The sequence below is a fragment of the Danio rerio genome, chromosome 20 (assembly GCF_049306965.1).
Source record: "Danio rerio strain Tuebingen ecotype United States chromosome 20, GRCz12tu, whole genome shotgun sequence".
NCBI classification, from domain to species: domain Eukaryota; kingdom Metazoa; phylum Chordata; class Actinopteri; order Cypriniformes; family Danionidae; genus Danio; species Danio rerio.
Window position 1 is genome coordinate 46,947,733 of NC_133195.1, and position 27,269 is coordinate 46,975,001.

Consider the following 27,269-nt stretch of genomic DNA (forward strand, 5'->3'; position numbering starts at 1 on the left):
GAAAAACAATGCTGAAGTCAGTTATCCCGCTTTGAAAATGTGCATTACGTGCCGGAACGCCTGTCTTTGTTTTGGTCCCTTTAACTCGCCCAATGCCAGTTTAGCCTATTATATTTCAGCACTCGGGTTGCCTTGGTGAATAACCGCGCATTTCATTCATTCAGTCAGGATGGCTGCCTCCGAAATAAGATGCAGATTCAGAGTTCCATTTGAGATGGTTATTAATGATCCAATAATATAATTATTAAAGGTGTAAACATGTGGTTATTAATCAGCAAATAATGTAAATATTACAAATGCAAACATTAGGTGAGCAGGTTCAATGTATTCCTGTGTCCTAACAACATGCTACATGACGAGATTTGCAGTAAACTAGCAATTTGGCTTTTTGCACCATACGAAACACAGAAATTTAAATACAGCCCTTCAGAAGCACAGAATAGTGCACGCACTGCACTCCAACAAATGGTAAGGTTTATAATCTAATTAATACATGTTAAACCTCTTTAACATTATTAAATGGACGTGCTGAATCACGGATATGTGTTAGCTTTCAATTAAGTTCCATTTAAACCACTGCTGTTGATGTTGTCAATGAGCTCTATGCACAGCTAGAGTTTTAAAGCCAACGATAAACTTCCAGTGAATGGGACTATTTTCAATTTCACAAGGTTGTTTTTACAGCATCAATGTTGTAATGTATTTACAATACATTCAGTTAAATAGACTTCAGTGTTTATTTAGTTGTTCAAGCATAAAACGAGATGAAAGACTGTTTTAACCTCTAGCGCCTTCAGTAGCAACAGGCTAGCCCAGAAACTCCATTGGAAATACTGAGGTGAAATAAACTCATATTTTAAAAACATGGCAGATGAAGATGAAATTTAATGCAGTGCTTCTTGTCTGATCTGAGACCCACTTCATATTGCAGATTTTTAAAGAAATCAGATCTTAAACCTGACAATTTTGTAATGGACAGACAGTTCACGGGAAGCACTTGGGCTGCCTGGCTAAAAAAAAATGTAAACTCTGTGTGCATATAGTCCATCTGGCAACCTGTCCTTGCGCTTGTTTTAAATTAGGTGTGCAATACCTAATTCAACCAATGGGTGTCAAACTTGCATACTGCTCCTTTACATAAATTGACTATGCTGTATTCTTAACTTCAATGTGCTCTATAGGAATTGCCCATGGTCCTGTTGTCGCTGGCGTCATCGGTGCAACCAAACCCCAGTATGATATCTGGGGCATGACAGTTAATTTGGCCAGTCGGATGGACAGTACTGGAGTCAGCGGGCGAATTCAGGTCCCTGAGGCCACACGTAATATTCTCGCAGACTGGGGCTTCGTGCTCGAGTTGCGTGGCGAGATATACATAAAGGGCGTCAGTGAGAGAAAGGGACGTGTCCGGACTTACTTCATCAGCACCAAAAGACGTTTGGTGTCAAGTAATGGGATTGCAGACAGAGGGAAGAACGGACACACCGGGAGAACCACCCTTGCTGCTGTAGTCTTTGGCCTTGTACAAGCCATTCACCGGGAAAAACAGAGAGGCACCAATGGAGGTTTCACTCTGACAAACAGCAACTTTAGCAACTTAAAGTTATGACGGATTCACTGTTAACTTGACAGATACACTGCCTTCATCTTTCGAAAGGATACCTCATATATCTTAGAAATCAACACATGAACTAGAATAATGAGTGTTTTTCTACATGTTTTTAAAAATACTGTGTTGTTATTTTCAGTGTGGACCTCTTGCAATAAAACGAAACCTACAACTTGCCATGCATTTAGTAAAGTTTTTGCTTTGAGACAGGTTTATACGTCACTGTGTACAAATAATCACGTGAATGCAGTTTACAGAATTGTTCCTTATCCATGCCATGACAGCAGAAAATACCTCATATGTACCACTGATGCAGACTGTCACGCCTGCATTAGATTTGTGATCAATAAAAATGTTTTTTACCTCAAAGAAGACTGAAATGCTACCTATTTTCAATGTCTAATTTATTTGTTTTACTGTAAAAATATGAGGGTGGCTCAGTGGTAAGCACTGTCGCCCCACAGCAAGAAGGTCACTGGTTCAAGTCCCAGCTGGGTCAGTTGGCATTTCTGTGTGGAGTTTGCATGTTCTCTGTGTTTGCGTGGGTTTCCTCCGGGTGCTCCGGTTTCCCCCACAGTCCAAAGACATGCGCTATAGGTGAATTGGGTAGGCTAAATTGGCAATAGTGGATGTGTGTGTGAATGAGTGTGTATGGGTGTTTCCCAGTGATGGGTTGCAGCTGGAAGGGCATCCGCTGTGTAAAACATGCTAGGTACTGTAGGTTGACGGTTCATTTCATTGTGGCGACCCCAGTTTGATAAAGGGACTAAGCTGAAAAGAAAAACAATGAATCAAGGAAACTTAATTTGCAGCAAGCTGCCATAACACAGGTCGAGTTCCATGTACAGATTACCAGGTTGTTACCATAAAACATACAATAAATCAGTTTGGACTCTTTTAATAACCCAATGGTCACCATTATAAAATAATTTCTAATTCTGTTTGTCCTGCATTTGCTGTAGGAACTCTAAAACAACGTCCTGATGGCAGCAGCTGAAACAGAATGTAATATGTAATCTGGGGTGCATAAGATAACCTGGGCTCTCTTCAACATATATTTTTGGTGAATTACCATTGGCCCACTTTGGTTAAAAGCAATGATCTTGCCTGCAACCTTCACAAGGCTACCCAACCTGTTCTCATTTAACTCAGATTACCGTAGCAAGCTACAATGCAGAAAGATAAAATCCATTCAATAAATTGTTTATAAAACAGTGTCATCATAGAGGGCTTTGTTGCCCTTTTTGCATGGGTGTTAGATTGAAATGTCAACATATTGTTAAATAAAGTAGCGTATTACTTAATAAGTAACCTTTTAGTTTAATTAATTAGCTTTAAAATAAATAAATTGCACTGCAGTCAGGAAGTTCTCAGAAGATAACAATATCCTAAAATATAATTTTTTGATGTGAGTTTTTTTAAAGCTAAATGAAGATGTATCTGCAGTGTATTATTAATTGCAGAGCTCCTTCATTTTAAAAAAAATTAAGAAACAAAACCTGGTAACTCAAAAGTAACTTAACACATTACTGGCCATAGAAAAATAAGTAATGCAACAAGTTAATTTTTGGGGGGTTAACTCAATATTGTAATGCTTACAATTCATACTCGTCCCTGTATGAACAGTATGAGTAGAAGTTTGGTTCGCATTGCCGGCAATAAGTCAGACTTGTTTCCAGTGCATGTTGGGCTCCAGCAGGGCTGCCCTTTGTCACAATTCTGTTCATAATTCTTATGGACAGAATTTCAAAGAGCTGCCTTGGACTGGAGGGGGTCTGATTCTGAGACCACAGGATTTCATCTGTTATTCGCAGACAATGTTGTTCTGTTGGCTTCATCGAATATGGACCTTCAGCATGCACTGGGGCGGTTTGCAGCCGAGTGAAATGAGAAACAGCACCTCAAAGTCCGAGGTCATGGTGCTCCACTAGAAAAAGTTGGTTTACCATCTCCAGGTTGGAAGGAAAGTCCGCAGGTGGAAGAGTTCAAGTATCTTGAGGTTTTGTTCACAGGTGAGGGAAAGATGGAACGTGAGATTGACAGGCGGATTGGTGCAGTGGCAACAGTAATGCAATCAATGTACTAGTCCATTGTTGTAAAGAAGGAGCGAAAAGGAAAAGCTCTCGATTTACCGGTCAATCTACGTTCCTACTCTCACCTATGGTCATGACTGAAGGGACAAGATCTCGGACACAAGCGGCCGAAATGAGTTTCCTTCGCAGGGTCGCAGGGTGCACCCTTATAGAAAGGGAGGAGCTCAGAGTAGAGCCGGTGCTCCTCCACATTGAGAGAAGTAAGCTGTGGTGGCTTGAGCATCTGTTTCCAAAGCCTCCAGGATGGCTACCTGGTGCGCCAGGCATGTCCCACCGGGAGTAGGCCTCGGGCAAGACCCTGGACACGCTGGGTGACTATATCTCTCAACTGGCCTGGGAACGCCTCGGGATCCCCCTGGAGGTGCTGGAGGAAGTGTCTGGGCAGAGGGAAGTCTGGAGTTTTCTCCTAAGACTGCTGCCTCCGCGACCCGACCCCGGATAGGTGGATGAAAATGACACATGACATGTAATGCATTATTTTCCCCAACACTTATAATGTATCATATGACTATAATTATCTTCATTTAGATTCAAAACAAAATAAAAAAAAGTAAGCAATCTTTAAAGGAGATAGAGTGTACAGTATGGTTACTATTGTGTTTTATAAAAAATATATAATGGCTTTAATGAATACACACACACACACACACACAGTGAAGGTCTGAATTATTAGCCTCCCTGTTTATTTTTTCATTTAAGAAGATTTTTTTATTTCTAAACAATATAGTTTTAATAACTTAATTTTATTAGCTGATTTATTTGATATTAGGAATATTTCATATAGGAAGCTTGACGATATTTTATATTTGTGCATATACATTAAATTAGTCTGGACTGAAGCCAAATCTGGAGCTTATATAACTAAATTTGTAGTCCAAATGTATAAGTTAGGGAAAATATTAAATAATTTTTCAAAGAGCAAAATCCAAGAGAAACAAAAAAATGTATAAAATTTTGTGAAATTTTGTAGTTTGTAATTTTCCCCCAATATTTCGCAATAATTGAAGCATATTTTTTCTTTCTATTTCTAAAGATGTTTAGTGACTAAAATATTATTTTATTAAATATATCTGTTTCATCTGTTTTGTTCAAATGCACCAAAATATATTACCTATATTTCTTGATAAATGGGTAAAATATTCATTTTCTAAATGGGGTGTATTCACAATTATGCTGAGCACTGTGTAAACATATGACACAAAACATATAACTAGGCCAACGCGGAATCTGCACACGCAGAATTCCACATAATTTTAGACCATCATTGATTCTGTTTATTTACTTGTGTAAATGTTTTAAAATGTATATTTATTCAGTTTGTAAATTCATTTTAGGATAATTATTGGCTAATGTGAAAATATTCGTATGATTTATTTACAGTACAGTTTGTAAAGTATTATTTTCTGTCTTTTAGTAGAGATATTATATGAGACACTTGCTTTGTTTACCAAATAAAGTGGATCAAATTGAATTTGCATTGTAAACATTAAATACAAGTTAGAAAGCTATTATTTTTTAATTCATATATGAAGGTTTTAGTTTTGATACTCCCAAAATTATTCCATAAATCCGCAGATTTTTAACAAAATTCTTTGCAGAAAAAGTTAAAAAAATGTCCGCAGATTTTTTCTTGCCCTACTTACAGAGGCGCAAAAAAGGGGTGTGCACTATATGCGGGGCTTAGGGGCGCCATACATGGGGGGAGCGGGGGTGTGCCAAAACTATTTTTGAAATTATTAATACTTAAAGTTTTTATTAATCAAAATAAATAAATATTTTTTGTTAAGAATGTTTATTTTGCGTTTAAATTACATGATAATATTGTATTTTATTAGATAAAGAAAATCATACTGCCTAAAGGCGCATAAAATCAAAATCAAATCAAATGGCGCCTAAAAATAAAAGGTATTATTATTATTATTATTAATTTTATTATACCACCCCAACTTGAACCCGCATACCTTTAAGTAAATTTGCAATTGCGCCCCTGCCTACTTAAAAGATTTTTCTTCAGTGTTGAGGAGCTTTGAGTTCGATTAGCTTTGTCTGCGCATATTCTCCACTACTAGAGGAATGTGGGCTCGATTGGTTTGGGCTGGTATTCTGCGCGGGTGCTTCTGCACGCGGACTGACTGCGCGCTATTCCTCATTGCGCTGTAACGTGAGTTGTCGGCCTGTCTGACTAGAATTAGTCTGCAAACTTCTCCTTTTAACAGAAATATCTGCAGAGATGGCCGACTCACAGGACGACAAGCTGTACAAAGCCGAATATGCAAAAAGCGGACGCGCCTCATGCAAGAAATGCAAAGACAACATTGCTAAGGACTCGCTGAGGATGGCCATCATGGTGCAGGTGAGGGAATTATTGTTGTGTGCAACTTTTTGGAATTAGCTCTGCTTCAGAAACATCCTTAAAATTCTATATTTGGTGGAAATGCGTTTGGTTGTGCAGGTATGCGTGGCGAAATGTATAGTAAGTGTACGTACACAAATGAATGAACAGGTTTCTAAGGCCCAAGATGAGTTTAAAGGGATAGTTCACCTAAACATTTTAAATTTGCTCACCCCCAAATGGTTTTAAATTTTTATGAGTTTGTTGTTTTCTGTTGAATACATAAGGAGATATTTTGAAGGAAGCTGAAAACCTGTACCCATTCACTTCCATTGTAGAAAAATACTATAGAAGTCAATGGTTACAGGTTTTCAGCTTTTTCCCAACTGTCTTCTTTTGTGTTTACTGGAGAAAGAATCTCTAATAGGTTTGTAACAGGTGAAGAATGAGCTAATGATGACAGCATTTTCATTTTTGGGTGAACTATCCCTTTAAATGGTCCTCTGTTATCAAATAATAAGCAGTGTTTTCCTATGAATATTAGCTTTAATATAGCTGTGTAATTAGCACAGTATTAGCTGGAAACCAGTTTAATTTGAGAAAACATTAAGGAAATAAATAAAGCTGCACTATTTCAATGCAATAAAGCTCAGTAAAATGTTTAAATTGACTAAAACCTGTTTATTTTCAATACAAGTATATTTATTTCTGAATTCATCATTACTCGCCACCTTATTATTGATTTATTATGCAGCTATATAGATCGTAATATTTCCTAAAACCGCATTTATTTACTAGGGTACACTTTCAGCTAATTAATGTTGAATTATTTAAATGTACTTTTAAAAATAAATGTAACTACCATACTTAAAGTAGATCAGCAGTGATTTCCTATGAATATTAGCCTAAATATAGCTGTGTGATTTTCTGGAATCCAGTTTAATTTGAGAATACATTAAGAAAATAATCAAAGCTGCACTATTTCAATGCAATGAAGCTCATTATTATTTTTAATTGTCTATATCATGTTTATTTTCAATTTAAGTCTTATTAATTTTCTGAATTCATCATTACTCATTGCCTTATTATTGATTTATTATGCAGCTATATAGATAGTAATATGTGCTAAAACCACTTTTATTTACTAGGCTACACTTTCAGCTAATTAATGTTTAATGATTAGGTGTACTTTTTTTAAGTAAACGTCCATACTTAAAGTAGATTAGCAGTGCTTTTCTATGAATATTAGCTTAAAATAACTGTGATTTGCACAAGATTTGCTGAAAACCAGTTTAATTTGAGAATACATCAAGAAAATAAACAAAGCTGCATCATATCATTGTAATTAATCTCAGTAAAATGTTTAAACTGACTAAATTCTGTTTATTTTTTATGCAAGTCAATTTATTTCTGAATTTCTTATTACTCATTGCCTTATTTTATAGATTCATTATAAGCCATAGATTGTAATATGTCAGGGCTTGCAAAGTCTGGTACCTAGATAACCCACCAGGCTTTTTGGTAGCCCGAATGAAAAAACAATAGCCCCAGATTTTGTAAGCCCTGTATGTGCAAAAAACACTTTTATTTACTTTCACCTAATTAATGTTTAATGTTTAAGAGTGCTTTTGCTAAAAAATTAAATAAACAAACTAACATACTTGACTGAGTGAAGCAGGTCAGCAGTGATTTCCTATGAACATTAGCTCAAAACAGCGGTGTGATTTGGACAATTTCGCTGGAAACGTGTTTCATTTGAGAAAACATTTAATGAAACAAAGCTACACTAATTTAATACAATGAAGACCAGTAAAAATGTGGGTCCCACTTTAGATTAAGCAACCTTAACTAAAATGTACTCGCACTGAAATTAATAATTCATTACAATGTACTTCTTGTGTAAATATGTGTTTTTACATGATACTTATGCTTGGTTAAATACCTGCATGTAAATACATCTGTAAGTTCGTTTGTTATTTCACTGTTAATCATTGCTTATACCTTAAACCATAAAGACGCCACCAATCCAGTCCCTAAACCTACCCATATTCCACCTCAGGAGGACCAGAAGTGTTCAGCAATACATCATGAACACATTAAGTGCATTGTATTTATTTTTTCATGTAAGTACATAGTAGTTGAAAAAAAAGTGGGACCAAAATTGTTCAAATTGAGTAAGTCCTGTTTATTTTTCAGTGCAAATCTTTTTTTTTTCTTCTGAATGTCTTACTATTTGACTTGTTTGACGATTTATTAATGTATTGTTTACATTTGTACAATATTTCTGCACCATTAAAGGGGATAGTTCACCCCAAAATTAAAATTGTCTTATTTACTCTGCCTTTAATTGTTCCAAACCTTTAAATTGTTCTGTTGAGCACAAAAGAAGATAGATAGATAGATAGATAGATAGATAGATAGATAGATGGATAGATGGATGGATGGATGGATGGATGGATAGATAGATAGATAGATAGATAGATAGATAGATAGATAGATAGATAGATAGATAGATAGATAGATAGATAGATAGATGGATGGATGGATGGATGGATTGATGGATGGATAGATGGATGGATGGATGGATAGATATTGTAATCATTGCTGTAAAATGCGATATGATTATTTAAATGATGTGCACGCTTTCATTTTCACTGCTAAGTGCTGTTCATACTTAGCGCGTGGCTCTCAAACAATTACTCTGTGCCACAAACTGAATATTATTTACATCTTTATTACCTGTTACTCACAGCCTATGCAGGTTCTGTTCACTAAAGTAGAAGCGTGCATGTCTATCATTAAGTAGGGCGCGCGTGTGCCCTCTATGTGGTAACAGCTCACTGTCAACAGCTCACGTCCTGTGTGATTTCCCGGCCCCGAATACAGCATTATTTGAAGACAAAAATTAACTTTTTAGGTAAATTGTACCTTATAAATACAGTATGTGACTCTCTTAACATCATTTGAAGGTGTCCATGTCGCTGAGCAATGTATGTGTAACAATGAAAAGACTCGTGCAGCCGCCTTTGCTTCTTTCCTGAACTTGAAAATATGACTGGCAGAATCTGGATTAAGATCGTCTGGAGGGTCGAATCGAGATCGCAATCTTTTTTCGATTAATTGTGCAGCTCTGATAGATATATAGACAGACAGACAGACAGACAGACAGACAGACGGATGGATGGATGGATGGATGGATAGATAGATAGATAGATAGATGGATGGATAGATGGATAGATAGATTGAAGTATGCTTGAAACCATTCAGTTCCAAAGTAAAATAAAAAATACTGTGGAAATACAGAACAACAAATTTTATGAGCTGGTATGGAATAAAGGCGAGTAAATGATGGCAGAATTGTCATTTTTTTTGAAGTTGTATGATAATTTACATTTATGCACTAAGCAGGTGCTTTTTATCCAAAGTGACTTTCACCAATGAACACATACCCGGGGAGTCGTTGGGGTTTGGTGCCTTACTCAAGGGAACCATTTCAGCCATGGTATTGAGGTGGATATTCCCCCCAACAATACCTGCTGGTACTGGCACTTGAACCTGCAACCTTTGGATTGCAAGTCTAACTCTCTAACCGTCAGCTGCCCCACAGCTTCCCTGTTAAATATTCTATATTTGATATATTTCAATGGAAATATTTAACCATAAAAGATCGAAAATGACCAAACTGCTGCGACTCTTTATTTGCGCTTGTAATTTCAGATTGCAGGCTTTTTATTTAATATAATCGGCATCTAGCTCTCCGCAACTCTCACATGGTCATCCACTGATCTAAACAGGGCTACACTTACTAAGGACCTGGATGGGAGACCACATGGGAAAGCTAGGTTGCTGCTGGAAGTGGTGTTAGTGAGGCCAGCAGGGGGCGCTCAACCTGCAGTCTGTGTGGGTCCTAACGCCCCATAATATTATGGGGCACTTAATACTGCTCAGTGAGTGCCGTCTTTCGGAGGAGACCTTAAACCGAGGTCCCGACTCTCTGTGGTCATTAAAAATTCCAGGAGGTTTGAAAAAGAGTAGGGGTTTAACCCTGGCATCCTGGCCACATTTGCCCCCTGGCCTCATCATGGCCTCCTAACCATCCCCATATCATAATTGGCTTTATCACTCTGTGTTCTCCACCAATCAGCTGGTGTGTGCTGTGTGGTCTGGCGCACTATGGCTCCCGTCATGACATCCAGGTGATTGCTGCACACTGCACCCCGAAAATTTGTAAAGTGCTTTGAGTGACCAGAAAAGTGCTATATAAATGTAAGGAATTATTATTATTAATTATTGTTGTTGCCTAATATAGCAAGCTTCTTGGTTTTCTTCCACAGTCTCCCATGTTTGATGGCAAAGTCCCTCACTGGCACCATTTTTCTTGCTTTTGGCTCCGGGCCGCAGTTCAGTCTCCTTCTGATATATCTGGATTTACTGACCTCCGCTGGGATGACCAAGAGAAAGTGAAGACAGCCATTGAGAGTGGAGGTGCTACAGGAGGTGATTTGTTTAAAATAGATATGATCTCCTATTTAGGTATACTGTGTTTTGCCACACGGGCTGGTGAGCAGTTAGTCTTAAGTCTGTAAGTCCTAAATTAATTCACTAATCCTTGTTGCTTTACAGGGAAAGGAGGACAGAAGGGAGCGGCTAAAGGAGAGAAGACGCTGAATGACTTTGCAGTGGAGTATGCTAAATCCAACAGAAGCACCTGCAAGGGCTGCGATCAGAAAATTGAAAAGGTGCATTTTGTGTTATCCTTGATTGCAAATGGTTTGGTTTGGAGCAGGTCATGAATTACTTAGGCCCAATGCTCCCCCTTGTCCCAATTCCCTTTAGCTTGAAGGTGTAGGGCCAAGGGGAGGGGTTAGATCAGGGATGTCCAAACTCGATCCTGGAGGGTCAGTGTCCTGCATAGTTTAGCTCCAACTTCCTTCAACACACCTGCCTGGAGCTTTCTAGTATACTTAGAAAGAGCTTGAGTAGCTGGTTCAGGTGTGTTAAATTGGGGTTGGAACTAAAATTTGCAGGACACCGGCCCTCCAGGACTGGGTTTGGACACCCCTGGGTTAGATAGACATTGAAACTGAGATTTTAGGACCTCACTCGAAAACAAAAGGGGTAGGAAAATTTCCCAGAAAACACCATACACAATCATGGCTGCACACGGAAGTATGGAGATCCACAAGTTATATTTTTTTGTTATTATTGCAAATTTATATCACAAACAAGCACATGTTTTAATATATTCATTACGGCTTTCGTGTTTACCCATCATGCTTTTAAAAAAAGATGTAGAAAACCCTTCTAAATTTCACTATAATCCATAAAAATAACTCCTGTAAAGTCACAACATACTTTTACATTTGTCACTCAATGACACTCGAAAAACCTGTCAGAACAGTCTAGTGGCTGGGAATGAGCTTTTTACAGCTTTTTCTGCTTTAACGTTAATGTTGTTTTTGTGTGTTTACAGTAGGGTTGGGCAATGTCGACCAATTTGGCATTGTGCAATTTTTAATGTGAAACATCAGGATGGACGATGGCATCGTCGTCATAGGTCGCGGTGACTTAATTATTTATTATGAATAATTAATTCATTCATAACAAATTAATTATTTGTAGCCTACTGTTTCAACTACCTGCATGGTCTTTGTTTTACCCATAACCAAATCATAAATAAGTAAAGATAAGTTACACACAAATGACCACCTGTCAATCACTTTTTTACGCAGGACTCTGGCATGAATAGTCAGAGTGATCTGTGTCATTATAATGGCATCAACAAAACTGGTTGGTAAAAAAAGGTGGTAACAGTAGGTTTTCGCTAAAATTACTAAGTACAAGCATGAAAGCAAAAAGATTGAAGCAGTGTTCTGACGCTGTGACACGTTAACTGATAGATTCAAAAGACTGAAGAGTTGTTAGATTCCTTCAATTCCTTCAATTATTCTGAGACCAGATTAATTAAATATCACATTTATAAGGAAAAAATCCTCTGAATTTTGTGATATCTGGGAGGTGTTTTTGAACTTTGTAAAAACTGAGATATTAAAGAAGCTTTGTAAGTCTGAAATTGTGGAATGTTAATTGGTGCATGATTAGAATTATTTTTTATTATTATTTTTTTTATTAATTAATTAATTTACTATAAAATTATATTTTTATTTTAAATAATTTTTTTATAAAGATTATCTTTTTCCCTAAGCCTGTCTAGGGTAAGTTTTGGGTATTGGGTTTGAATTATTGTAAAATCTTGAAAAGAAAAAATCAATGAAGACATGTTATACATACATCACATTTAACAACTAGTGAGACACAATCCATCGGTACATCCTTGATAAGCTGTTGAACGTGCACTGCTCTCTGGGGTTTGTGCTCAAAGCACCCGCTGACTGCCTGGAGCTCATACGTGCACATAGGATGCAGCGCGCGCGCACGTGTGTGCGTGCGTGCATGTGTGTGTGTGGTTTCAACAGTGTAGTGTGGAAAGAGGAAACGCTAGATGAAACGCCTGTATGGACGTGGATCTGTTTTGTTCTAAAATGCCATTTTAAAACTAAGATGTATTAGTGTAAATGGGGTCTTTTTGTGAGCGGGTTGCTGCTGCAACAGGGGCGGGGCAGAGGATCATGATGTCAGCTTAGCATCGTGATGTCTGTCGACCATTGGCGATAGACGATGGCATCATCTATTGACCCAACCCTGATTTACATAGATAATATGGCCATGGTGTAAATGCACTCTACAGTTATGATCTTAATCAGTATACTTCTCTCTCTATATTTATATATTACGATATGAATACATTTTCAACAAATGACTTGAATATTTCTATTTGGAAAGAATTGATCATTTTAGATTGGCGGGGGTGATTCTGTATGTGAGGGCATCTGCATGAAATATAATAAACTATCTACAAGCATGGATAAATACAATGAAGAAAATTATACAAATTAAATAAACTGCGTTTTATTTATTTTAAACAGTGTCTTCAGATATACAGCAATTGAATAGTAATACTGCATAGTGTTCATTGTGTAAATAATTCAATAAAATGAATCATTGCATAAAGTTATACATAACACAAAGTTACAAACGGTACAATTTCTTATGCCTGAATGCCTTTAAAACCCTCATACTGTCACAGGCCTCAAAAACACATGCAAATGATGAATTATGATCCAGACTCTTGTGATGTGACTATTGCAAATGAACACATTGTGATATTGATGCTGAAACGATATACAGTATTGTGCAGCCCTAGTTCCACCCCTGCAAGTGTTCTATCTGAGCAGAAGTTGTAAAGATGTAAGTTTTTTTTGTTGTTGTTCCCTGATGATTTTCAGGACCAGATCCGTGTGTCGAAGAAGACTGTGGACCCAGAGAAACCTCAGCTTGGTCTAATCGATCGCTGGTACCACACCGGCTGCTTTGTGAGTCGTCGGGAGGAACTGATATTTAAACCAGAGTACAGCGCTGCCCAGCTCAAAGGATTCGCAGTTCTACGAGATGAAGACAAAGAGGAGCTGAAGAAACGGCTTCCTGCTGTGAAGAGCGAAGGGTGAGCTTTAGATTTATTGATATATTTTTTTTATCTTTATTTAACCAATAAGTCGATTGAGAAGAAGTTTACAATGACGACCTGGCCAAGAGACAGCATAACAATAATGCAAATGCAGATAATACATAATACAAAAGAAAAACTACAAAAAAGCACAGTTATCTTGTACTGTTAATTGGATTGTATTTTTAGTGGTTGATAATGTGAATAAAAGAATTGAGCTTTAAGGTCTGCTGCAGATGAGTCCAAGATGATTTGTCAAATTAGAAAACATGCACTGCTTCAAATCAATTCTCCTGTATTTGTCACACCATCATCATCATCTGCAGCAGCACAGGTGCTATGAGTGAAAAGCTTGCGTCCAGACAGTGCAAAATACAACAGCATACTTCAAAACAAAATACTATTTACAATAAATATGTAAAAGACAATACGTAGAAGAAAAACACACAGTGCACACAAATGTAAACACAAAATAGACAAGTACACAGTCAAAAAGTTGTACACATCTCTTGGCTATTGGTGGGTAAATATTGTAAGCAGTATTGTTTTATAAGTAAGGGTTCAGTTAAAGTGCAGTGCATGCTACATTATGCTGGTATGAATGCAGTGATGACTATGCAAAGAGTTTGTGTGGGGTGTGTCATTAGTCTGTGTGTTGAAGCTTTGTACTCTGTTTAACAACCTTTAGCGTTTTCAAACCTTATTTTCTTTTCATCTGTTGAACACAAAAGAAGATATTTTGAAGAAAGCTGAAAACCTGAATCCCAGGGGCGGACTGGGACTAAAAATCAGCCCTGGCATTGTAGCCACACCAGCCCACATTACCACACCGACACAGCCCCACCCACGGACACGCACATTCACTACTTATATTGGTGTACAGATGGTAACATTTTATAAGCAGTACCATATTTAAGAAATATTTACACATTTGATGTATGTGACTGGAACAAAAACGACCCATTTATATATGCAATCATGTCATAATTTTTTTTTTCGGATTAGTCCCTTTATTAATCTTAGAACCACCAACTTATCCAGCATATGTTTTACACAGCGGATGCCCTCAAAGCTGCAACCCATTACTGGGATAACCAATTCCCAATTGGACTACCCAATTCACCTATAGCATGTGTTTGGACTTGTGAAGGAAACCAGAAGGTAACCCACGAGAACATGCAAACTCCACACAGAAACACCAACTGACCCAGCTGAGGGAACCAGCGACCTTATTGCTGTTAGGCGACAGCGCTACCTACTGTGCCACTGCTCTGCCCCCTTTCGAGACTAGTTCAGTTAATTTTATGTATTTGGCATTGTCTGACTTGACTGCCTTTCCCTTTTTATGGTCCATCTCTGACAATTTGTTGCACTTACTGTGTGTTGGACATTCTTGGCAGATCTTGATTACGTCTGCGTAACCTCTGATTGGGTCGGCCCATCTCGAAACCAGCCTGTCATTGCCGATTGGGCCAATGCTTAAAATTGATTAATATTCTTACTATTATCATTATCATCATCATCATCATAATATTCACATCTTGCAAGAGATAAAAGCTGCTTACATGTAAAAAAAAAAAAGCAATACATATGAAAAAATAAAATAAAATAAATAGCTGACAGGCCCACATTTAAAAAATGGTCCGGCTCTTCTGGCATTTGCCAGAATTGGCCAGATGGCCAGTCCGCCCCTGCTGTATCCATTGACTTGCATGGTAAGAAAAACAAATGCTGTGGAAGTCGGTGGTTGCAGGTTTCTCAGTAGAACTTTACTTCAGGGCTCCAGGCTTTATTATATGATCGCACTGAGGCCAATTTGCTCACTTGGTCACACAAACTTACCATTTATTTTCACCCGTTTTTTTTTTTTATAGTAATTATAATGACCTTCCATATTGACGAAGCAGTAGAGTAAAACAAATAAACATTACTTTTTGAACCATGTTTGTGTTTGTGAACAGAGTTGCAAAACCAAAAACCACCCAGCTGCATGATACAGAGTCCAGACAGCCTAAACCAAGTTGTCTGTATAAACACACTAAGACAAATGATTTGCAGTTTTTTGTAATGGAATAATAAATACACATCGGACTCAGTGTGCAAGGTTTGTTTACGTGACATTTTTTGCAGATGGATGTGAAAAAAAAAACGCATGTGAATATTTCAGACTTCAGTGTGCAATGACCTTTCGCCTTTTTTCATCTTTTATTTTCAGCTTTTTTTCTCTTTAAGTGATTTTGTATCTATGCATTAATGCTGACGTCTGGATTGTTGTGCATCGTAAAAATATTATATTCTATATATCTCTAGAAAAAATAATGCAGACAAATGTTTGTATAGTGATTTTACATTTTACTGTAAAATTATTTTATATCATTTAATTAATACTACAATACATCACAACAACCCATAAGCTTTTTTTTAATGCCGTTGTAATTTACTATTGGAGTATTTAAACTATCACAAGTAAATTTCCAACAAATTATTCAACCTTATGTCATTTTAAAAACAACATTTTCCCTTTTAAATTATTGTGGGCTTTAAAATATAAAGACAAAAGGGACAAAATACAAATCTCGTTTTCCATTTTCAATCTCAATGCTTTTTTTATTAAAAGTTCTTTTCAGTCTTTACTCTGGTATTAAACCAAGCTTTATCATTCAGGGTCTTTGCATGCTGTTTCCTCCTCCTTCATCATGCATCCTCGCCATCACTGATTCCCCTGCAGCACATGAAGATGCTCTTGAAGGCGTTTCTGAAGGTTTTCATCTTGTATGCATAGAGGAACGGGTTAACAGCTGAGTTAGCATGGGAGAGAATAATAGCCGTTAATAAAAGCGGTAGAGGAACAGGACACGACGGGCACAGCAGCAGGAAACAGTTAATAATATGAAGCGGAATCCAGCATGAAGTGAAGAGGAAAAGGACTAAAAAGAGGGAAGTTGCCATCTTCATCTCTTTCTTCATCTTCGCCGTTCCCTCTGTGTTTCCTGCACCTCCGCGTTCGGCAGCGATCCTCCTCATCTGACGCTTAACCGTGACGAAAATCTGTGCGTAAATGAGAAACATGACCACCAGTGGAGCCAAGACGCACGCGAAGAAGTTAAAGTAGACCATGTACGTCATATCCACCACAAACACAAAGAAACAGTAGCCCGATTCAGGCGGAGGCTTGTGCCAACCCATCAGCGGCACCAAACCAATTAGAAAAGCCAGCGTCCAAGTCACGCACAAAATCAGCACCGCGTTTCGAGGTGTCATGAGCCGATGGTATTGGAAAGGCATAAAAATGGCAACATAACGCTCTACCGCGACTGCCAGCAGGCTAAAGATGGAGCTTTGGGTTAGCATGATTAGCACAGACAGCATTAGTAAACACAAGTAGAGGTTGTGCCTCGGGATTCCCAGGTCTGTCATGATGGCGCAAGGGATCGCTAATGCACCCACGCAGATATCCGCCACCGCTAGTGATACTAGAAAGTAGTTAGTGACTGTTTGGAGCTTCCTGTTTAGTCCAACTGCCACACAGACTAGCAGGTTGCCAACGGTGGAGAGGAGGGCTATGATGAGCTCTGCTATCATGTATGGAAGGTTTATTGATTCTAGGATGTTTGGTTCTGGTGCTGCTGTTGTTGTTGGTGTGGTGGTTGTAACGGTGGTCTTAGTTGTGGTTTGGGTGAGTTTAGCTTGAGTAAGTGTTGACATGGTGGATAAGGCATTGGTGAACTGCGTAAGCGTGTTGTTTTCGTAGGACGTGGCATTTCTTAAGGTCGTGTTGATGTAGAGAAGAGTTGGAGAGAATGTAAAGTTGGCGATAGAGTTGTTCATTTTGACCTGTGGAGACACAACCAAACACGAGGAAGAGAAATGGGAATTGAAAGTCAAGATAATGAGTTTTGCATTAATATTATTTGTTTTCTATTGTTTTTTTTGTCTGCTTTTCATCCAGTGTTTTCCTTTTTCATTCATTCATTTTTCTTCAGCTTAGTCCCTTTATTCATCAGGGGTTGCCTTATCGGAATGAGCCGCCATCTAACCCAGCAAATGTTTTGTACAGCGGATGCCCTTCCATGCTGCAACACAATGCAGGGAAAAATCCATACACACTCATCCACAACCATACACTACGGCCAGTTTAGCTTATTCAGTTCATTTGTACCACATGTTTTTAGACTGTGGGAAACTGGGGCACCCAGAGGAAACCCATGCAAACACGGGGAGATCAAACTCCACACAGAAATGCCAACTGACCCAGCTGGGGATCAAACTAGCAACTTTCTTGCTGCGAGGCGATCGTGTGTGTGTGTGTGTGTGTGTGTGTGTGTGTGTGTGTGTGTGTGTGTGTGTGTGTGTGTGTGTGTGTGTGTGTGTGTGTGTGTGTGTGTGTGTGTGTGTGTGTGTGTGTGTGTGTGTGTGTGTGTGTGTGTACGTACGTATATATGCATGCATGCTGTAATTTAGGGCTGCACAATATTGTAAAAAATAACATTGCAAAATAATTTTTTTCTGCGATACATATTGCAATATTGAGTATAATTTTACCAGATGAAGTAAACGGCTCAATATTAGGGGTGTAACGATATTAAAACCGAACCGAAATATCGCGATACACCAACCACGATACGTATCGCGAAACTCTCGTGGCGTACCGCGGTACTCTCACGCCCCCTGCTGCCCATTGTTGAGGTTGACGTCACTTGTCTCTAACTAAATGAACCGATTTAAACACATCTTTAATATCATATTTGATTAAATTGTTTTAGTAATGATGAGGATTTTTCTAAATATTATATTCTAAAGTTAGTATTTTAGTGCATGTCATGTCATGTGCCTTGAGTAAGCATCACGCTCGTTACTACTGGACGCAGGACGGCTGCTTCACATAGTACTGAGATTGCAGATCCCCCAGACACATTTAAGTCATCTGTGTGGAAACATTTTGGTTTTCCAGTTGAGTACAGCAATAGAATTCGTGTAGTAGACAAAGCGCCTGCCTGTCTGTCTCAACTGTTTCACGAAACTTACTTGTAAGGAAAAACATTTAAAAAGTGTGGTAATTTCACAATGTGAGGGTGTAAGCAACAGAACTGCCAACAAAAGTGATTTAATGTACAAAAGTGAAACCAGAATAATGCCCAAATATACAAAAAAAGAGAAATATTTACACTAATAAAAATAATATAATAAAGTAACAAATTCAAACAAAAGTATCAAACAAAAATGAGTTAAACTCGAGCAAGGGGGTGATAATGAAGACAAACAAAAGAAATAAATATAATAAAACAATTCTAACTCATGAATAAGCCCTCTTACCTCGCTAAAACTGATGAAAAGAAAAAAAGGTCTTTAGCGCCGTGCGCCGCATTCTTCCCTATACTGAATAAAATAAACAAAGATGACCTTCAACTCTTACCTGATGTCTTTAACAATACATTTTCTACGTGTTTGCAAAATGGAAATCGTATGACATTTTCCCTATCCACCTTACACTGAGAGTGAACAGCTATATTGTCGGGAAGGAGCGGATCCAAAAAATAATATACAAATCAATTGAAATAAAAATGTACAAACCTCACAAAATTTCTTAAAGTGGGCAAAAGTAATGCAAAATAATTTTACCCAAACGAAAGTTAAGCAAAAACAACGAAAATCATAATCATGTCAGAAAAATACACGAAAAACGAGATCAAAGGAAAAAGCGCTCTCTCTCCCGCTCTTCCTGAATTGCTTCGGAAATGACAGTCATCCGCTGTCGTGAAGGCGGACCTGCATAAATGACCGGCATAGAGGGAGCGGGAGAGAGAGAGAGAGATCGGGAGGAAAACATACAGCCGGCAACAACCCTAACATTAGTTTCAGACACAACTGCAATGTATTTTACTGGTGAATATGTCATTAAATAACACTTTACAAGCACATTATATGTAGGCCTATATTTTTCATCAATTTAAACGGAAACCTATCTATCTAAATGAAACCATATAATCAAAAATGAGCGTCTGTGTCAGCACAGAGATCAAGCCTCTCATCGGAGAATGTGGATATTATGGTGTTTTTGAAGAAGATCTTTCACTAGTCTACACTGCAGTTATTTATTTCATTTTAGTTTACTTAGTTAAGATGGCTGCACTAAAGAGAATAGTTTTTTCTGACTAGTCTATATTGGAGGTATTTATTTAATTCTAGTTGCACCCGAGTGGTATCCTGACTGTACTAAAAATGCGATGACAAAGTTAATAAAGAAAAAGTTAAGATGTTCTTGTTATTAAATGAATTGTCCCTTAGCATTGCTGTTAACATGACATCAACCCTAACCCCACAGCAAACAGAAACCGAACCGTACCGAACCGAACCGTGGCTCCAAAACCGTGAACCGAACCGAACCGTGCCTTTTGTGTATCGTTACACCCCTACTCAATATGGTAAGAATTCATCATTTTATATTGCTTGGGATGATTTTGTAAGGGCGTGCATTTGCATAAAATATACTAAATCAATCACGAGCATTGATAAATGCAGTACAGCAAAGATACAAACTAAATAAACATTATTTTATACATTTCTGGAATTTAATCAAATGTAAAATGACCCTGTATAGTCTTCATTATTTATAAATACAATTACAGTTTCAGTTTTTTAAAGTTACAAACATTATAGTTCTGCTTGCCTGAATGCTTGACATTGCAGATGCTGGGATGTGACTATTGCTGGTGCACACATTGCTATATCGATGCTGAAACGATATATTGTGCAGCCCTACTGTAATAAAACATTTATAGGCATAATTATATACAGACATGCATTAAAATTAAAGCTTTAAAAGCATAATTAAAGAGTAAATATTGATGTACCTACCGAATCTCTGTTGTGTTCTCCACTTGACGCTCACTGTTGTTTGTTTGTTCTAGCAGTGCATCTTATTAGGAAAGATCTTGCACACATTAGCAAAGATGTTTCATCTACTTTCATTTATTTTCTCTCTCCCCATGTCACTTTGCTCCCATAACTGTGATCTGGGCTTTTATAAACCATCCGTTTCTAATGGGAGGAATGTTCTTGTTTTTGTTTTTCTCTGCTATGGGTCGTTGATTTGACCTCTGGTGCCCATTATCGCCACCCAAATGGGTGTTAATTAGATTCTGGAGGGGAAATTGATGCAGCCGGAGATGAGATGTGCTTAAGTGTCTGTCATGGGGTGATTAATTAATGATGGGCTATATGATGGCCACCAGATAGAGGAGCCTGTCCAGACATGACTGACTCTGGACTGTTAATCTGCTAATGAGGTCCACTGATAGATGAGCTGATAGGTTATAACACGACCATACTCTCTCTGTTGGATTAGCTCAAATCCACAAGTTGGAAAAATTGACACGGACTATGTTTACATAAACATCAGTAATCAAATTGTTTGCCTTAATCTGAATAAGACAATATTATGATTGAGGTGTTTACATGAGTTGCTTTTTGAATGTTCCTTTCGTGATCCTGTATTGTGTGTTATAGTACATCATTCGATTATCGTCATTGAGTCACCATGCTATCCATAATTTTAATAAAAACTGCAGTTTTTACACTTACACTTCCATTTAGGAATGTTTCATACATATACGGCTGTGACGGTCACCGTGATGGTCAGTTGCCACCGTGGTTATTCATTGCCACCGGCGGTAGTACGTGATGTCGCGCACTTTATTACCTTTATTACAAATTACCGTTATGTTGCCAAGTATTACATTTCTGTTAGAATATAACATTAGGCGCGATTCAGCAATATCAAGTTCAACCCTGAATCTTGTTGGAAAACCAAATATTTCATGTGGTGTCATTTTGGATTCGTGCCGACTGAGAAAGGTAAACCAATTCATTTAGATTAAGCTCTTTGTAGGGTTTGTTTTTTTTAAGTGTTAAAAAGTGTCAAAGTGTTGTTTAATATTCACTGCTGAGAGTCCAAACACTGAAGAGCAAATCCATCCATGCGCAGCTCCACGGGTCCCCAACCATGCAAGCCAGTGGCGATTGACGGCGGCGAGTGAAAAAAAGCCACGTAGGCTATAATCAACTTCTTTCTTCTAAACACAAACGCCCAGCTAGTCAGCCAGGCATGGCATTTCCAACAATGGCCAGATACATAAGAGAAAGTGATAAATGGAGGACATTGACGAGAAATGGAGCAAGATATTTGGTATCTAGTTAAGAACGCGCCGCTCCGCAGTGTAGAGTAACCTGCTTTTCGAGAAATGTGGGCGGCAGAACAATGAAGCAAGAAACCCTCTCGCACGGTTGTGAAAAAGTATACGTTCATTTGCGCTACAAGCACACCGTCTGAACGTGTATTCCTGGAAACATAACCCTAATTAGGTCTTCACTTAAACCGAACACGGTCAACGTGTGGCAAAGAATTTAACAATATAAATAGAAAACAAAAGATGGAGAGAACTTACACTATTTTTTAAACGTCTGACTTGTATTGTTACTAGTATTAATATTCTTATAATTATTACTATCTATATTATTACTGATTAGTAAAGCGTCATTTATGCTATTTGTGAAATTCTTAAAAATATAACGTTTAAAGTTATTTAATATTTAACTACAATATTTATAAACAGTATTGTTTTATTACGAAAGGTCAAAAATAAACACGTACGTTTAAACGTATGTTTTGTTAATTAATATTTATTTGGGTTATAAGTTATTTCTTAATTTTTACATAAAAGGAAATGAACTTGGATAGGATTCTTTTATTTGTTGGTGGTACGGGAGGAACATTTTTGCCGGTGAATGTTCTCACGATAAATAAAATAACTTGCGAAAAGGATGCTATAAAAAATTATAAAATAAAAAACAATAAAACAATAAAAGCTCTTAATCATTCTTCATAATCTGATTCGTACATGCAATAAACTTATATTGCGCCGACAAGAACAAGCCCTAAAACAAAGTCTAGAGAGAGAAGAGTTATTAATATGTAATTAATATTAGTTAATAATAATGATCATAAACACGAACTGTGTTGTATGATAAACGCCTTCACAATGTCTTGATTTTTTTTCTCAAGAACAGATAATCCATGTTATCGCCGTCTCCCCAGCCAGGTTTTCATCTTTTTTTTTTTCTTCTTGTTACAAATAATAAAGTATCAGCTCCAGACCAGTGGTTTAAATTATATTTACTCCTTATTTCTTTCCGTTTTATTTAAAAAAAACTGTTTGAAGAAAAAAATGTTAAAAGTGTTGTATTGCATTACATATTTTAATTCTATTTCTGTTAAGTATTATGCCTTTAGTTGGATTAAGGTCATCAAAAATTGCTGTTTACATGACAGACTCTTAATCAGAGTATTGTCTTAATTGTATTAAAATCAGATTATTAGTGTCCACGTAAACATACTCATTGTTGAGTATGAGATCCGTTTTCTGGCTCCCCCCAAGTTTCTAATGAGCAAGGTTATTTTAGTAAACGAAAACAAAGACTAAAATGATTGGTCTAAAAACATTTTTGTTATCTGAAATGTCACAATAAATGGAAAAACTAAATAAAACTAACAACAATCACTGAATAACTAATTAAAGTTAACTAGAAATTTTCAAATATATATATATATATATATATATATATATATATATATATATATATATATATATATATATACATATGTGTGTATTTTATTTTATTTTTTCAGAATAAATAAGCACTCGTTCTGTGATGGATAATCTGTCCCGCAGTTGTTTACAGGAGAAAATCATATTTTGTTTTTATATTATTTTTTGCATTTGATATATTTTTGGCTTTAAAGTTTTTTTTATTTCAAATTCTTTCATTCCGTACTAAGAGGTTTACTTTAGGTTTAATGTGATCTATGCGTACACAAAGATTTGCTTTGGTCTACACTGGACGTGTTCTGTTAACTCTGACAAAATAGAATTACCAAGGCCCGTTTACACGAATACATTTTTAATTTAAAACAGCATTTTAGAATAAAAACGATCCACATCCACACTGACGTTTCATCTACTGCTTTTAAAAAAAGGTCTCTGTCTAAACTACACAGCTGAAAACGCACATCACGTGACCATACATGCACTTTGGCATGTGCCAAGAGCTGCTTCAGCGTATTCTTGCATCTGAGCTCCAGGCAGGAGCTCTGACCTCACCTGCCTGAACATCGGCCAGTCCATCCTGAATCTGCCGCTGGATCTCATCTCTCTGTAGTTGTTAAACACAATCTATAATTCATCTTGTGTAGACATACATCTAATGAGTCAGTCTTTTGAATCTTGTAGCCTCTTTGTTCTCAGGAGTGCAGAGATAGGCTAATATTATTGTATGTGACATTTCTGTAACCATGCACACTGATTTCATACATGACCAATTGCTTGCCTTAATTTCCTATATTGTATAAACTTATTGTGCTTTATACTTTTATAATTATTATTGATCATTAAATTTATAGCTTACTGATTATTATATTCAGCAAAAGAGACTATTTCGTATTTCAGCATGCATTTCCTCTGATAATCTTTATTGGGTGCAAAAATCTCCAATCAGTTAGCGCGAATGTCGGAAGCCACGCCTCCTTATTCAGATGTCTCCGTTTTCCCCATCCACACTGACATGCAGCAGCAGCTTTTTAAAACGAAAAGGGCCTCTTTAGCATTTCCAAAACGCTCTGTTTTCAGGGTTCGAAAAACTTTGGGCTAGTGTGGACTGAAAGCTTAACCGTTGCAAAACTGATGCGTTTTGAAACCAAATAAATTTTGTTGTAAACTCTTCAGCATAAGAAACTTTGAGTTTGTTTTGCAGCGTATTTAAGTAATGTCCTCTTTTAGAAATGATATCAGTGTTTCCTCTAGGATTTTTTCCAGCTGTGGTGACAGACATTTTTTTACACAGATCTACTAACTACCTGTGGCGTTATTTCAATGACAAATGTCGTGAGCGCAGTATTGAGTCGAGATTGCATTTATGTAATAGCCTACAAGCATGCAAATCTCTGCTCGTGCGCCAATTTCCTCTGCATCACGCACCTGTCAGTCAGTCAGCACGCAACCTTTAAGGGTTAAATAAATAACGCACAGCACTACTACGGTTACAGAAATGTTTGCGCTGTTATAATTTACTTACCTTTTAATACGTTTTTGTGCGATTATCACCCCCTATTAAAAAAAAAAAAACATGACTGAATGTTTTGAATGGAAAGCTGTAATCTCACAATGGCGGGATCAATTTTGGCGTGGCGCCCCGCCATGAAAGAATGAATGTAGTGTAAACCATGGATATATTGGATGTTGTGTTTTACGCCGTTTTCTCTAATTTACTTATCTAATCTTGGAGATTTTTCTATTTGTCTTAGAAAGAGAAAAGCTGATGAAGTAGATGGAGGAGTCTCTAAAAAACAGAAGAAAGAAGATGAAAAACTAGAGCAGAATCTGAAGGTATGGTTTTTAAATCAGTTGAAGATTTTATTTTTATCTTACATGATGGCACATTTGATTGCATTTTAATTTACTATTATTACTTATTTTTCTGTAGTACATATGTAATAAAACCTGTAATAAGACCTGTCCATTTTATAATAGTTTCATGTGTCTGTGTCATTCAGATGGTTTGCTTCCAGTGATTAATACTACTGATATTAGAAAATATATATTTTAGAATATACATTCAGCGGCCACTTTATTAGGTACACCTTACAGGTACTGGGTTGGACCGCCTTTTGCCTTCAGAGCTGCCTTAATCATTCGAGGCATAGATTCAACAAGGTACTGGAAATATTCCTCAGAGATTTTGGTCCATATTGACATGATAGCATCACATATCCATGATGCAAATCTCCTGTTCCACCACATCCCAAAGGTGCTCTATTGGATTGAGATCTGATGACTGTGGAGGCGATTGGAGTACAGTGAACTCATTGTCATGTTCAAGAAACCAGTCTGAGATGATTCACTCTTTATTACATGGTGCGTTATCCTGCTATAAGTAGCCATCAGAAGAGGAGTACACTGTGGTCATAAAGAGATAGACATGGATAGCAGCAATACTCAGGTTGGCTGTGGCATTGACATGATGATGAGTTGGTACTAATGGGCCCAAATTGTTCCAAGAAAATATCTCCCACATCATTACACTACCACCACCAGCCTGAAGCGTTGATGCATGGCAAGATGGATCCATGCTTTGATGTTGTTGGCGCCAAATTCTGACCCTATTAACCAAATGTCGCAGGAGAAATCAAGACTCATCAGACCAGGCAATGTTTTTCCAATCTTCTATAGTTCAATTTTGAGATGGTTGTGCATGAAAATCCCAGAAGATCAACGGTTTCTGAAATACTCAGACCAGCCCATCTGGCACCATGCAACATTTAAAGTCAATTAAATCACCTTTCTTCCTCATTCTGATGCTCGGTTTAAAGTGCAGCAGATCGTCTTGACCATGTCTACATGCCGGAGTTACTGCCATGTGTACAGGTGTACCTAATAAAGTAGCCAGCAAGTGTATATCAGCCTGTTAATGCTTTTTTTCTAGGATCAAAGCCAGCTGATCTGGGGAATTAAGGACAAGCTGAAGAAGTTCTGCTCCATCAATGACATGAAGGAACTGCTAATTGCTAACAGTCAGGAAGTTCCTTCTGGGGAGTCAAATGTAAGAATGCAATACAGAAAATCTGTATATATGTGTATGTATATATATATATATGTGTGTATGTGTATATATATATATATGTATATATATATATATATATATATATATATGTATATATATATATATATATATATATATATGTATATATATATATATATATATATATATGTATATATATATATATATGTATATATATATATATATATATATATATATATATATATTACACACACACACACACACACATTGCAGTGATAAATGAATAAACCGTTTTTGCACTGATTATTGGCTGATTTAGCACTAGAATAATAAAATGACAGCAGGTGGCAGCAAGTCTCTTTCTTAAGATATTTCAAAAAAGGATTTACTTTTTTACGAGGATTTTACCAATAACCTTTTTGCCTTTCCAATACTGATTCTGATACCTAAGCTCAGGGTATCAGCCAATATTAAGTACAGATCCGCTACCTGTGCATAGAAAAAGTTGCTCTAGAGTATTTTTATGAGCAGATGTTTAACAGTAATATTATTTACTGTACTCTACTGCAACAAGTTTAACCACAAATCTGTAAACAACCATTGTAAACAAAAATCTATTGGTCACCTATTGGTTAAATAATGTAGGTGCTGCCTACAACTTTAATTTTTGAGCGTCATTAAATGCGTATAATAATGATTTTAATCTTGTCCATGAACATCAGTGGTTTTATCTAAACTATAAACTGTAATGCCAGTTGTGCTATGTTATTTGACTGTAACTTCATAACTAACTCAAAAGACTAAAGACTGAATCTCTTTCTTGATTTTTGCGTTTTCAGATTTGAATGCAGCGATTCGAAGGATTAATAAACATTTGCATATCACTATCATTTATAATTTGTTGCGTGTGTGTTGAGATGCTGATATTTTAATGATTAATTGTGCAGTTTACATTGAATGCATAAATGCAGGCTAAACAAGTAGTGACAAAAACACCTTTAACGAAACCCACCACATTCTGAATAACCTACCATATCTTGT

At 37.0% G+C, this 27,269-nt stretch overlaps 3 protein-coding genes across 19 annotated transcripts in view; 2 read left to right on the plus strand and 1 right to left on the minus strand.

The window, feature by feature from the left end:
- The window catches only part of si:dkey-206f10.1, a 168,827-nt gene extending 166,849 nt beyond the window's left edge, over positions 1 to 1,978 (plus strand). For all 16 annotated transcript variants that reach the window (XM_073933643.1, XM_073933638.1, XM_073933642.1 and 13 more), the window contains one exon: positions 1,182 to 1,978. In XM_073933643.1, coding sequence (XP_073789744.1) covers positions 1,182 to 1,609 — 428 coding nt within the window. In that variant the 3' untranslated portion in view covers positions 1,610 to 1,978. The remainder of the gene's footprint in view (positions 1 to 1,181) is intronic.
- A 3,816-nt stretch (positions 1,979 to 5,794) lies between these two features.
- Positions 5,795 to 27,269, plus strand: part of parp1 (poly (ADP-ribose) polymerase 1) — a 41,596-nt gene continuing 20,121 nt past the window's right edge. Inside the window, exons 1-7 of one of the 2 annotated variants that reach the window (XM_073932751.1) lie at positions 5,795 to 5,863; positions 5,931 to 6,055; positions 10,369 to 10,531; positions 10,658 to 10,773; positions 13,381 to 13,595; positions 24,955 to 25,036; positions 26,133 to 26,249. In XM_073932751.1, coding sequence (XP_073788852.1) covers positions 5,933 to 6,055; positions 10,369 to 10,531; positions 10,658 to 10,773; positions 13,381 to 13,595; positions 24,955 to 25,036; positions 26,133 to 26,249 — 816 coding nt within the window. In that variant the 5' untranslated portion in view covers positions 5,795 to 5,863; positions 5,931 to 5,932. Of the gene's footprint in view, positions 5,864 to 5,912; positions 6,056 to 10,368; positions 10,532 to 10,657; positions 10,774 to 13,380; positions 13,596 to 24,954; positions 25,037 to 26,132; positions 26,250 to 27,269 lie in introns of those variants that run through there. The other variant, NM_001044942.1, reaches the window with a different exon arrangement.
- Positions 15,840 to 20,977, minus strand: adorb1a (adenosine receptor B1a). Its single transcript, NM_001423485.1, has 2 exons — positions 20,454 to 20,977; positions 15,840 to 17,432 (listed from the first exon to the last, which is right to left on the minus strand). Exon 2 carries the CDS (start codon positions 17,424 to 17,426, stop codon positions 16,293 to 16,295), a length of 1,134 nt encoding a protein of 377 aa, NP_001410414.1. The 5' UTR covers positions 17,427 to 17,432; positions 20,454 to 20,977; the 3' UTR covers positions 15,840 to 16,292.